General features: G+C 34.8%; 1 protein-coding gene across 6 annotated transcripts in view; it reads left to right on the plus strand.

Moving 5' to 3' along the window:
- Positions 1 to 11,804, plus strand: part of LOC119085243 (protein tiptop) — a 243,043-nt gene extending 231,239 nt beyond the window's left edge. For 5 of the 6 annotated variants that reach the window (XM_037195566.1, XM_037195568.1, XM_037195567.1 and 2 more), the window contains one exon: positions 6,543 to 11,804. In XM_037195566.1, the coding sequence (XP_037051461.1) occupies positions 6,543 to 9,681 (3,139 nt within the window). In that variant the 3' untranslated portion in view covers positions 9,682 to 11,804. Of the gene's footprint in view, positions 1 to 567; positions 1,192 to 6,542 lie in introns of those variants that run through there. The other variant, XM_037195571.1, reaches the window with a different exon arrangement.
- Positions 11,805 to 13,281: the final 1,477 nt, after the last annotated feature.

Raw genomic sequence — 13,281 nt, forward strand, 5'->3', positions numbered from 1 at the left:
TCATCGACGTACAGCAAACGGGACATGGTAGTAGTGGTAGCTGCATATAATTTTTTTTCCATCAAAAACAAACACTCACACTGTTTGTGTGTGTATGTGTATGAGAATTTTCCTTCATGCGCTGGAATTGGTGAGACATTCAAAAAAACCTGTGCACACCGACACACCGACAGAACTCTCAATTTCCCCTTCGTAATAATCTTCATCCATCCTCTTTTTTGCTGTTCTTTCGTATTTTCGCTCTTCATATCCGCTATGTGCGTTTGATGTTCATTAAATTTGCTAACAAAATTTTTTTAGATTCTAATACAAACAGCATCCGCTCAGTTTCGGACCAATCGGTATTCTGACAGTTTAGAGCACACATCAAGTTTCTGTTTCGTTTTTTTTGTGTGCTTTTTGAATCGTTTCGAACAACAAGTTTAATTTCTCTTTACAACACATTTGTGACATAGTCCGGTGTATGTGTGTGTGTGTATGCAGTGCATGTGTGTATGGTTCAGTCTGACACTAATACATCCGAAGCTGAAAATACACATCAAACTATGTGATGAGTTTTCGTAGAGTTTTCAGTTAGTTGTGGACAGGCGGTTTAGCCAGAACGTTTTGTAATTTTTGTTATCCGCCGGCGGGTAAACTGAGACTTTGAGAGCCGTAACAGTATTCTCTCGTACGCTTATGTGTTTGGATGTTGTGTTGTTTTTTTTTTCATTCATTCAACTTGGAAATATTTTTGTTGTTATGAGTGTGTTGTTTTGATTGTTCTTTGTACATTCTCGTCCTTGCTGTTTGATGTTTTGGTCTTCATATAACCAAAAAGAAGAATGATACGAGTCAATCAAATTTTTAGTACATACAGTGCCATCTACGATATGAAATTGTAAGAGACGGTGAAAAAGTAAAATTATGAATTTTTCGTTAGAAAATTGCACAGTGATATTCGATCCGTATGAGTAGTGTGACGAAATATATTATTTTGTTTTGATGCATTTTAATTCGAGAGAACTTAATTAACTGATGAATGCAAATTCGCTTGCACAGAAATTGGAATAAAAATTTGGTTAAAAGTTAAAAGGAGGAAAATTAAAAAAATTTAAAAAAATATTTATTGCATCAAATGCATCAATTGGAACAAATGATGCTGCACGAGGCTGTCATGTTGGAAATTTATCGCCAGGCTTTGAGTGCCAGGTAAAAAAAAACTTTGTTAAAATTTTTTCTTTTTTTTTAATTAATTGATCGGAATCCGAAGCGTTGTCGTTATGCCCAGACCATGACAATTTTAAAATATTTTACTGCCAGACGACAAACAAGAAAGAGTGTAGTTTATTAGACGACCAAAATAGCTCTATTCACATCGGTCACATTATCAAAATATAATCTCTGTCGACTGAAATGTATTTCGGTGTTAATTTATCCCACAAGTTTCGTGATACAGAATTTACCATTGCGGTGTGTGATTTATATTTATAAACGTTAAAGAGACCTGTCAGTGTGGTCCAGCTGTCTGTAGTTTGAGACGAGAAATTAATTCTCAATCTTATTACTTTGATTAGTTTGGTGTGTTTGGCCGTTGGAAAATTTTCCTTTCCGAATATAAATAACATTCATCACAAAGTTCTTTGCTATCATCAACCGTCAGAACGAAAAATATCTTTTCGGAATTTATGTTCCGCGATTCTTTTGGTTCTGCATGTACGTAAACATTGACTCACACTCTCATAGACGAAATGTTTTCAAAATTAATTGTTAATTTATTGCAAATCGACCGAAACGATTTAAATTTCAACGAACAAAAAAAAAACTCTTCTTCTGTTAAACGAAATTTATGTTAACTTAAGTGTCCTATGGGCCGGCTCATCAAAGATTTTCCTCAAATTATAATTCGGCGAAACGAGAGAAAAATGATTGGCACTTTTCCAATATGAAAATATTTCAGATTATTCGTCTTAAGTCTTCCACAATAAATCTATTCAATAAAACAAAAAAAAATCTTTTTTTTTTCTGTTTGTTGATTAAATGATAAATATGCGTGTAAAATAAATAAAAAAAAGACGAAATGGGGTCGATGATTCAAATAATAATCGGTAAGAATAACCATTTTGTGTAGGATTGTCATTTCGAGAGATACCTTCCAGTTTTTATGGACACAAAGTTCGTTATTTGAATCATTTTCCACTTAAACACTTTTTCACCGCTATCAACAAAATGATTTTATTACATCTGACTAATTGGGAGAAAACTAGACCGACGAGGATTTATTTAAATTTCGGTTGTGATGAACGGACTCAATAAATTTAATTTAATTTCTTCTTCTTTGTTACCACAATATTTACGTAAGGGAATTTTATTGGAAGTTCTGACAATGTTTATGTCTACAAAGAATTGAAGAATTTGAATACGTAATGCGATGAATATATTTTGAGAAAGGAGAACCTGCGAACGATTTAATTTCTTCTTCTTCTTTACTTAACCTGTCTGTCAATCCACTTTCGATGTTTTCACTTTGACGATATAGTAACAAATCGTACGATCCTTAGAGATTTTACATATTTTTTTTTGTTTACGAAGATCGCACATCGGTTATTCCACCTACAATTTATTTATTTTGTACAAGTTAGGCTTAATCATTCACATGACAAATGCAAATTTTGAAGAAAAACGTTGTCTCTGAAACTTGGTAAATTCGATGAAATGACAAGAAGTTTCAAGTATTCGGTGTTGCAATAGTACAAATTGTAACCCATTTTCAGGCTTTAATTGATAGAACGGTTTCTCTAAAGAAAATTTAAATAAAAACTTTTGCTTTTCTTTGAAAAATTATCGAATGCATGCAATCAATGCACATTTACAAGACAAACACAAAATTTATCTGAATACTCAAGTAGAACCACGAAAAATTCTCACAACTTTTTCCTTTTTTCATCGTCTGTCGTCACATCTGTCAACCTAATTTTATCAGATTTTCATAAAGTCGTCTAATTTTGGATGAATAATCAAGAAAGGGCAGGATTGTTAATGCATCTTCATAACCTCTTTATATCCAGACTGTCAGCGTATCACAACATATTCATTAAATCTACTACTTCTTTTGATCAAAGTATCACCTTCTGCTGAACGCAAATCTGTTACTTCATTAGTTTCCGACGTTAATTTTCCTATTTATGATGACACTGTTTATTAAAAGTTATACCTTAGGTCACCACAATCATATGCAAACTTATTCCAATAAGAATGCTGTGAGAATCGCATACGAATTCATGGGCAAAAGTTTCGAAACAATTTCCTTCAAATTCGAAATTAAGACACTGCGTGTTACTCAGTGAGTCCGGGTTTTTCCACCATTTTAATTGACAAGCAACCACCAAATTTTCACCGAATAAAATTAGAAAACGACTCACTTTTACCAAGCAAATTCAGAATGTTCCAAGTCAACCACTTTGCCCGAAATTTATTCCATAACCGAGTGTATTGTTTTCGTGAACACACCATCCAGATATATACCGTTCAAGTGTTAGATGTATATATAAATAGACATTTTTGTTTTTATGTATAGTTTGTACATAACCATTATACTGCCATGTGATAAATGTTGTGCTATCTGTTACCATTTGATTTCATATATAAACAGTTAATTTTCTTCTAAAACAATTGAAAAAGAATAAAATCGTATATAGAACGTTATATGGTTGGTATATCGGGTTGGAGGTGAAATGTGCAACAGGTCGTTTCGGCTATAATAAATACGTTAAATTTGCATGGTTTTATTGTTTGTTCTTTTTAAATGCTGGGGGTTTGTTTGACATAGGTTTCTGTGTGCTACTGAAGTAATTAATAATTTGACACTCAGTTGTTCTGTATCACCTACTAGGCCCTTATAATATTCTGGTGTCTGAACTGTAATTGGCATTGTAAAGAAATTGTAATTAATAATTGAGTCTCAGACAAAATGTCATGGCTTCCGAAGACATCGAATGAGAATCCATTTTTTGTCATGAGTACCTAATCTTACAAATGTATTTAGGACAGTGCCAGACAATAATGTCCAATTGGGTTACACGAAGAAGCAGCAACAAGTTTTGATGTATCAGATAGTTATTACAGAATAGGGCTCGCGTACATTTTCTGTATTTTTCCATAGCTCTGCACCTAGCAATAACACTGAAAATTCTCGGAAGCTGAAGAAATCACAGTAGGTTATCTGTTTCTTATAACTTGTCTTGGTATGAGATATAACGGTCTCGATTAGTAGCTCTTATCACTAAACTTTAGCGACCAAAGCTTTCAAGTTTGACATTATTTTAATTCAGTGTTTTTGCTAGAAGTGCTATGATCTTTCTCATTTTTCGATAGTTAGTTGATAAAGAAGAATCGGAAAAAGTGTAGGTGAAACTGGGTCGTTGTGAAACAAACGAGCGGATGAAATAATCCCAAAGTATTTTTATTGATTGCTACTAGAACAAAATAATTAGAAATGGAAATAATTGAATGGAAGTTGTTAAACTAGCAATACAGAGACAAAAACTATAAAATCGAAGGTACTACGCTGGAAATATCACTCAAATTGACTGAGATTTAATAAACTTCTCCGACAACGTAAATGATGGATCACGAAAAGCTTCGGAATAAATTCGGTTTCGAAGATTATTTTTGAGAGTCATTCGGTAGGCGGAAATTTTAAAGTCAGATGTTCTTGGTGTAAACCATTAATTGTTCAGAACATTAAAATATAGGGCGTCGCAGTCGACACTTAACATTCGAATATGTCAACTAAATGTTCAATTCGTGTCAGCTTTTAATGAAATTGTACCTTGGACAAACACAAAAGTCACACAACGAAATCATATCGATATAAATCACAGGACTCAAAAAATTCTCAAAAAATTATTTTTCGGAGTTTTTCCGAATTTTTTCCGAATTTTTCGGAAATTTTAGAATGAAAATTCCCAACATTAAGCTCTTATCACTGAGTAATATTGGTGTGAGTTAGACCATCTAAATTTCAAGGATACAACGTTCGAACGATTGTTTATTCTGCGGTAAACTGTCTCTTGCGGAGTATAGAACCTCTACGTCAAGTTTTCAATATAAAAAATCGTTTCAGTTTTATGAAAATGAGGAAATTAAGAGGATTTACGAAGTAGGAAGAAAAATCTATCTCAAGATTCAGATTTTTCAACTACTTGAGACTACTTACATACTCTCTTCTCGGTCAGATTTTCGGTCGCATTATTCGTTAAGTCGCATAATAGTAAGGTTAAGCAAAATTAAGTGGCAATTCATCATACGAAATCAGACCATCATTTAAAGAGAAAAGGATCTTTGCCAAAAGTGTTCTCAAAAAATCTGAATTTCCTTTCCTTGATATTGTTCATAAAAATGGGACATTAAGGAATTCCTCCGAAAAGGCAAACGTTCCTCTTCGCCAGTATGACATTTTCATACAAAACGTAACGTGTATCTCGATATTCTGCATCGTATACGAAACATTTTTCTCGCATACGCGAATTTATATCTGCATTTTTCTACATTTATTATTTATGTGGCACAAGTTTTTATTTATTTGTTTCATATTTCAGTTTTTTTGTTTTTATATTTATTTCGAATCGGTTTTCATACCTAAAACCATATTCACTACATTTATTACACTCCTCATATGCATACAGTATGAACTCAGTCATTCTCTCTCTCAACTGTGTGTGTCGAATAAATTGACGGAAAACAATTTCGTCATAACATATACACAAAATGTTGAATGATTTGTGTGCTTGATGGCGTCCAATATATTTCAGTCAAAATATTAATAAAAATTATTGACAATATTTCATCATTTTATTTTTGTTTCCATCCATTCATAAGCATATACAATAAAACAAAAAAAAAAACAATGTTTATGCGTGCATTTTGGTGTGCCGTTCGGGTTTTCCTCCGACACGACCAATGACTATTGTATACACAGAAAATAAAAACAAAAAATAAATTTTTTAACTTAATAATTTATGTGTAGCGATCGAACGATTGTAATTTGGTTTTGTTTTGTGTTTGGTTTAGTCGAAGACATTCATTTACTACAACCGTGGAATGAATGTTGTTAGTTTGAGGATTTTTTTTCTGATTGTTCAGCAATTTTAATTCGCTTAATGGGTTCATGCCAGGGCTTAGTTTCGCGAATTTCAATTCTGTTAAATACAGAGAAAAACCTGAATTATCTTTTCCGAAAATTTCGGGATTTTTTTTCGAATTTTAAAGATTTTTTCCAAATTTTTCGGAGTTTTTTCCAGATTTTTTCGGAGTGCTTTCCGAATTTTTCGGAGTTTTTTCCCGATTTTTTCGGATTGTTTTCCGAATTTTTCGGAATTTCCTATTTTTGTAAAAATAATAGAAGTGAATCACGTTGATTGAAGACTTTGTACCTCACTTTAATTTGAATTTCTTCTAGCAGTCACTACACTTCCGTTTTATCAACTTCAAAACTACCTTAACTCCGTTCCCTTAGTCTTAAAAATATGTCTAATCCAAATGTCATTTCTTTCCAATTACAGTGAAATGGCCAGCCCACGATGCCATTCCAGAGACTCATCAGTTGGACGCTGTCCGTCAGACGATTCAAATTATTCCGGTCGCAATTCAGCCGCTCCAAATCGATCGACGAGTCCACCATTAGCAATTTCACTACCGGCAACATTACCACCCAGTGCAGCCGCCTCACTACTTCCACCACAATCGGCTGCAATGGCCGCGTATTTGGGTGCGGCTGCCGTTGCCGCTCAACAGAATCGATTGCTACTAGGCAATCATCCGTTAGCATTAGGACGTAACAATAGTTCACCGCCACCAATGTCACCACCGTTGAGCAACGAATCGTCGGTGTTGGACTTTAGCACGAAACGAAAGCCGGAGTATGATGACCGGAAAAGTGATAGTGATGCGGTTAATTTAAGTAAAACAGACAATGGACCATTAGATTTGACAATGAGTCGGAAACGTTATAATTCGTCACCGCCACCACCATCACGAAAAATGTCTCGACCATTAGATTATAAACCATCGGTAGTATCACCGTGGACATCGCCAATGACCCCATACTTTGCTGCAGCTGTGGCCGCAGCAAGTCTATCACCAAAAAATCCCAGTGTCGCCGAATGGAATGGGAAAAATAAAATGACGCAAAACGATGCGACGAAAGCACTGGAGAAAATGTCTGAACTGAGTCGAATAGGTGGCAACGAAGTCGGTAGACAAAACAGTAACAGTAGTGCCAATTCGGGTAGACATAGTGCATGGCAATCGCATTGGTTGAATAAAGGAGCCGATTCGGTTAAAGATGTTTTCAAATGCGTTTGGTGCAAGCAAAGTTTCCCAACGCTAGAAACACTGACCACACACATGAAGGAAACACAACATATGGGCGTGAATATGCCCCATTCGGGTAATAACAATTCGTCGCAACCATCTCACCAGTCACATCACCCGTCGCCCACATCGACATCATCGAATTCGGCACAATCCAAGTCCGATTTGAATTTGTTAATCAAAGAGACAATGCCCCTGCCGAGGAAATTGGTTAGGGGACAGGATGTGTGGCTCGGAAAAGGTGCTGAACAAACGAGACAAATTTTGAAGTGCATGTGGTGTGGACAAAGTTTCCGCTCGTTGTCGGAAATGACGACCCACATGCAACAGACGCAGCACTACACAAACATCATTTCTCAGGAACAAATAATTTCGTGGAAATCTTCCGATGATACAAAAGGTGGCAGCGGTGGTGTAAGTGGTGGATCGAACGCCCAAGGCGCTGCTACAGGTGCAAGTAGCACTGTGAGTGCTGTCCTCACATGCAAGGTCTGTGACCAGGCATTTTCCTCACTCAAAGATCTTAGCAATCACATGGTGAAAAATGCACATTACAAGGAGCACATCATGCGATCGATTTCCGAAAGCGGTGGCAGACGTAGACAGACTAGAGAAAAACGCAAAAAATCGTTGCCAGTTCGTAAGCTGTTAGAATTGGAACGAGCTCAGCATGAGTTCAAAAACGGAGATAGCAATTTGTTGAGCAAAGCAATGCGAGATGTTGGCTCGGGTAGAATTACATGTGAAAAGTGTGGCGATAAGATTGACACAGTCATGTTTGTTGAGCATATCAGGCAATGTGTTGGCGGCGAAGTTATCAGTCCCCAAAGGAATAGCTTGAAATCAGCCTTAGCTGCGAATAGTATTATTTCACCGGATTCGATAAGTCCATTAACACCGAGTAGCCGTGACGGAAGGAAGAGTATCGGCGATGAAAGCACATCACCAGGATCCAGACATATATCTCCCAATGCCATTTCACCAATATCCAAAGACGGTAGCGGTGAGAAAAACAATTCTCCGTCTGTGCTGAACGCTCTGGAACAGCTGATCGAAAAGAGTTTTGATACACGAACTCGTCATGGTAACACCGGCGCTTATGCAACCAATAATCAACAAAGTGCTCCTTTAGGCTCGAGTATTTTAAAGCGACTAGGAATCGATGAGAGCGTCGACTATACCAAACCGTTGATCGATTCTCAAACGATGAACTTTTTGCGCTCATACTCGCAACAAAGTTCGACTCCATTCAGTCGTCGAGAAAGAAGTGGCAGTGAATCGAGTTCGGTGTCAGATCGAGCCAGCAGCAGAATGAATTCTTTAACGCCCGAACGGAAAGTGGATCTGTCGAATCACGGTACACCAAGAGCGACACCCGATAAACTCAGCCATGACGGTGAAGACGATTCATCCAAATTGAACATAAAAAGTGAGCCCGTCGAAGATGAGGAGACTGGAAAAGCTAACGAAAACGAACCGCTAAATATTTCGATCAAAAAGGAGATCGATGAAGACGATCGACCGCACAGCATAAAGCAGGAGTCAGATGTAGAAAATTTAACAAAACGTCGACCAAGCTCTGTGTCTAGTCCAGCTGCATCCCCGCGACAATCAACGCCTATCGGACACCATACACCAATGGCTAGTCCGAGTAGCGATCGATCTCCAACACCTCGTTCAACACCCGGACTTGCAAACTCCGAAAAGAAATCGGCCGGTGGAAGTCTAGGTGCACTGTCGTCAATGTTCGACAGCCTAACGGGATCGTCATCGACAGCCAATTCTGACTCAGCTAGTCAACAGAAAAAGGGTAGCTCACATCCGCTAGCAGCCCTCCAAAAACTATGTGATAAAACCGAGAACACTCCTCAAGCATCGCGACAAAATCAGTCTGCAACCACCCAACCATTGGCCGCACCAACCCAACCAAGCGGTGGCACTGCATCCGGTGCCATACTAGCATTCAGTTGGGCATGCAACGATGCAGTTATGACATCCGACTCAATCATCAAATGTGCATTCTGCGATACACCGTTCTGTTCGAAAGGTGCCTATCGACATCACCTGTCCAAAGTGCATTTCGTCAAAGACGAACTCATCGACTCCAGCATTCCGGCAAAATCACAGTCTAAGTCACACGCAACGCCAGTACCATCGGCACATTCGCCGAAAAGTACCGCATCGACGAGCAGCGGTAATGGTGTTGGCAATGCAACGAAAAGTCCAACGCCACCGCTGGCACCGGCCACTGGATTCGAAGAGAGTCCACATTCGAAATTTCTCAAATACACCGAACTGGCGAAGCAATTATCATCCAAATATGTTTGACGTTCTTAACTTGAGCATGGTGGGTGTGTCCATGTCCAATGAACCGTGTCATCGTACGTAAGGTAAAATTGTGTAAGTGAAATATTTAAGCGGTGAATGAAAAAACAAATAATTTTCTTTGAAGAAAACTAACAGAAACAAACTGAGAACTGCATTTTTGAATTGCTTCAATCCAATTGATTATTATGAACACTATAAACAGAAAAGAAAAGTTTAAAAAAAATCTTGTGATGCCACATATCTTAATTTACGAGAAAGTAAAAGAAAAATTAAAAAAAATCGAAAATTAAACTAAGGAAAATAATTATTTTAAGGTCTCTAGTGAAATAAAAATGAGTAAGAGGAGAGTACATTTCTTCTGAATAATCAAATAAAATTGCAAAAGAACAACATCTTGGTTATAAAGGATAAGCCTGACTAATTAAACAATGTACAGAAAAGTGCTTAGGTTTTAAGATCTTCACCAAAATGATTCTCATCCAAAATGCAGTGCAAATCTGGTACTTCAATTTGTTTATTTGTGTTTGTTCTTTGTTTCCCTGCCATTCGAACAATAAAAATCGAACTCAAAATTTGAAAGCATTTACATCACCCAGCCGGAAATGTACTTAATCGTTCATTTTTGCAAAATAATATTTAAAAAGAAGAGCAAGGAAAACTCAATCAAAACTTGAAACAAACAAACCACAAAATATTGTAAATAAAAGAAAAAGAAAAAAAATTTCAAAAATTTTTTGACTCAAACTCAAAGTATACAAAAATTGTTATACGAAACAAGAAACTGAATCAGTAAAAAACAAATTAATAAAATTAAGAGATAAAGAGAATCAATTTTCGATTATAATAGCAGACTTTGTTTTAACTCAATTCGTTTAATTCAGGTTAAATTAGCAACAACAATCCGGGGATGCATTTAATATTTTATGATTTTGTGATGTAAAACAAACAAACTTTAGATGAATCGTAACGTAACTTTACTGTTTTTGTGCCAAAATTTAAAGGAAAAATTATTATTTTTTATATGTGACTTAGTGTCACGTGCCACATTTCTTTGCGATGATCAAAAATGATTGAAAATCTTCGATTTAAGTGTATGATTCACAACATTCAAATTGATAATTAAAGCTTTTTGCATGCGAAAATCGTTCTTTTCATTGAATTTCGTGAACTTGCGATGACCCTCGCATTTAAAATTCGTTGTTTCATCCAGGACTTAATTCGGAAAAACTCCGATTAATTCTGATAAAATTCGGAAATTTTCTTCGGAATTTTTTTTGAACTTTTTCCGGATTTTTTACTCTTTGCGTTAACTTCGCTCATCTTCTTTTTGTCACATTGATCTATTGTAACAGATTTTTCCTAATAAAACCAATAGTAATCAGCTCGAGGCTTCGAAATATTTCTCGAATTTTCTTGCATTTCTTTACTTTTCTTGAAATCTTTCCTTAACTTTAAGCAGTGATTTTGAACGTGTCTTTCCAAGGCTCATTCAAGTTAAATCGCTTCAATTAATGATAATATTTGCTAAAAATCCAATTTATTTTCAAAAAAGACGTTCTTGGTGTCATTTTGATGGGGAAGGAATGTTCATTGAGGCAGATGATAAGATTAGTGAAGGAGCCAACAGATTCACCAATTCCCCGACGTAGGTCATAAAAGCTTTTGAATTTTCTCAGTCGCATTTGACATCTTTTTATATGAAAATAAATTCTCCAGAGCTTCATTCACAAGAACAATATTTTCTGATTACGTCTAATTCAGAAGCTGTAAGCAAAGTCTGACGAAATTTTGTCGGAATTCGTTTCCTTTCGCCAGACAAATGTTCCCTGACAATAAATTCTTTGGTTCTAAAGGTAGCCTGTTTTATACTTCAAATTTCACAACTTTAAAACTTTCGAGTCTCTAGCGTTATAAAAAGTTATTCAACTAGCCTTTCGAACGCGATTTGTTACTTTTATATCGTTTTATTTTCATTTATTTTTGTTTCAATTGCGAACGGAATCTACCGAATCAGTAGCTTTGAAAATCGAAGATTATACAACCAACAATTGTGCCAGCCCAATAGCAAACAACAAAAGAATATTTATACGTTAGCCCATTGCACAGTCACAAAATGTATACCGAAAAATGAAAAATTTTAAAATGAAAAGTTAAATTAAATTAAAAAAACAAAAAAATCCACAAACAATTATTATACGATTTCAACAGCATTGTGCAAATAATCATTGTGATCTTTAATTATACTACACCCTATATTGGATACGTTCATTTTGAATATTATAACTATTTAAGGAAGAAATAAAAGCAAAAACAAAAAAAATATTTTAATTATTGAAAATACTAAACGAATGGAGAAGAAAGAGAAGAACAGTTAAGCGACAACCAATTAACCCAGTGTAAAAAGGAAAATAAATAAAAGAAAACAAAATTTAGTAATTTTTTTGTAAAGTTTACCATTAAATAAAAGGAACGAAAAAAGGCAAACTATAAATTGATTAAAATCTTAAATTCCATCATTTCGAAGTATGAAAATAAATTAATGAAAAAAAAAATTATTATCACAAAAGTAAACGAAAAGTTAATTTAACAAAAAACGGACGGAGAAGAAAAAATTTAAAAAATTAAAAAAATCCTAAAATTAAAAACACAAAAAATTGTAATGTAAATAGAAATATGGGTCAAAAAAACGTAGATTATGTAAACAATTATTTATTTAATTACATAAAAAATGCAAGAAAAAATAAATAAAAAAGAATTGAAAACTAACAAAAAAAAATTACTGAAAATCTTCTATAAATAAAATATATTTAATTGAGACTTATTAATTGCTAAGAATTTAAGCAAACAAAAAGTTCTGTTTGAATGCAACAACAGCAACAACAAAAACATTTATTCAAATCATTCAAAAAAAACCTAAAAGTTAATGAAAAAGCAACAACAAAATCGCAAGAAACAAAATAAAAAATCGTATACGTATAACAACACCCTTGTAAACTTAAATTAAATTTAAAGAAAAATTAAATTAAAAAAAATATTAAAAAAGCAAAAAATGTACTACATACAAAAGGAAACACTAAAACGGTGAACCGGCGAGAGTAACGAACGAATAATATAGTAAAAGTATAACAAGAACTTCCAAAAAGAATGAACAAAAATTTGAGAGCAATTCGCACTCTGCCGAAATGTAGTCTACATTAAGACGTTGAAATTCATTATTTTCGATGAGACTTCTTACCACAAACGAAAATGTGTAAAAACGTTAAACGACTCTCTTTGAAAATCTGTTAGTTTTGAATCCAAAAGGGAAAATGCAACTGTTCGTGACGGGGCTGATTTTCAAGAAAACATTTTCTAAAATTTTCTACAAAATCTAGATAAAATGAAAGCCAAATAAAATGATCGAGTCTGGTTTTTGACACTTGAATTTTAATTGTCAAAAACCAGACTCGATCATTCTACTTTGCTTTTACCTCACAACAATTTTTAATCTAGAATAAATTTCTAGAATTTATGAAATTTTCTAGAAATTCTTAAGTTTTCTAGAATTCAAAATGTAGGCCCTGGTTCGTGATAAGTAATCTGTTCTTTGAACAACGTGTA

Source organism: Bradysia coprophila, unplaced genomic scaffold (genome assembly GCF_014529535.1).
Source record: "Bradysia coprophila strain Holo2 unplaced genomic scaffold, BU_Bcop_v1 contig_94, whole genome shotgun sequence".
NCBI lineage: Eukaryota > Metazoa > Arthropoda > Insecta > Diptera > Sciaridae > Bradysia > Bradysia coprophila.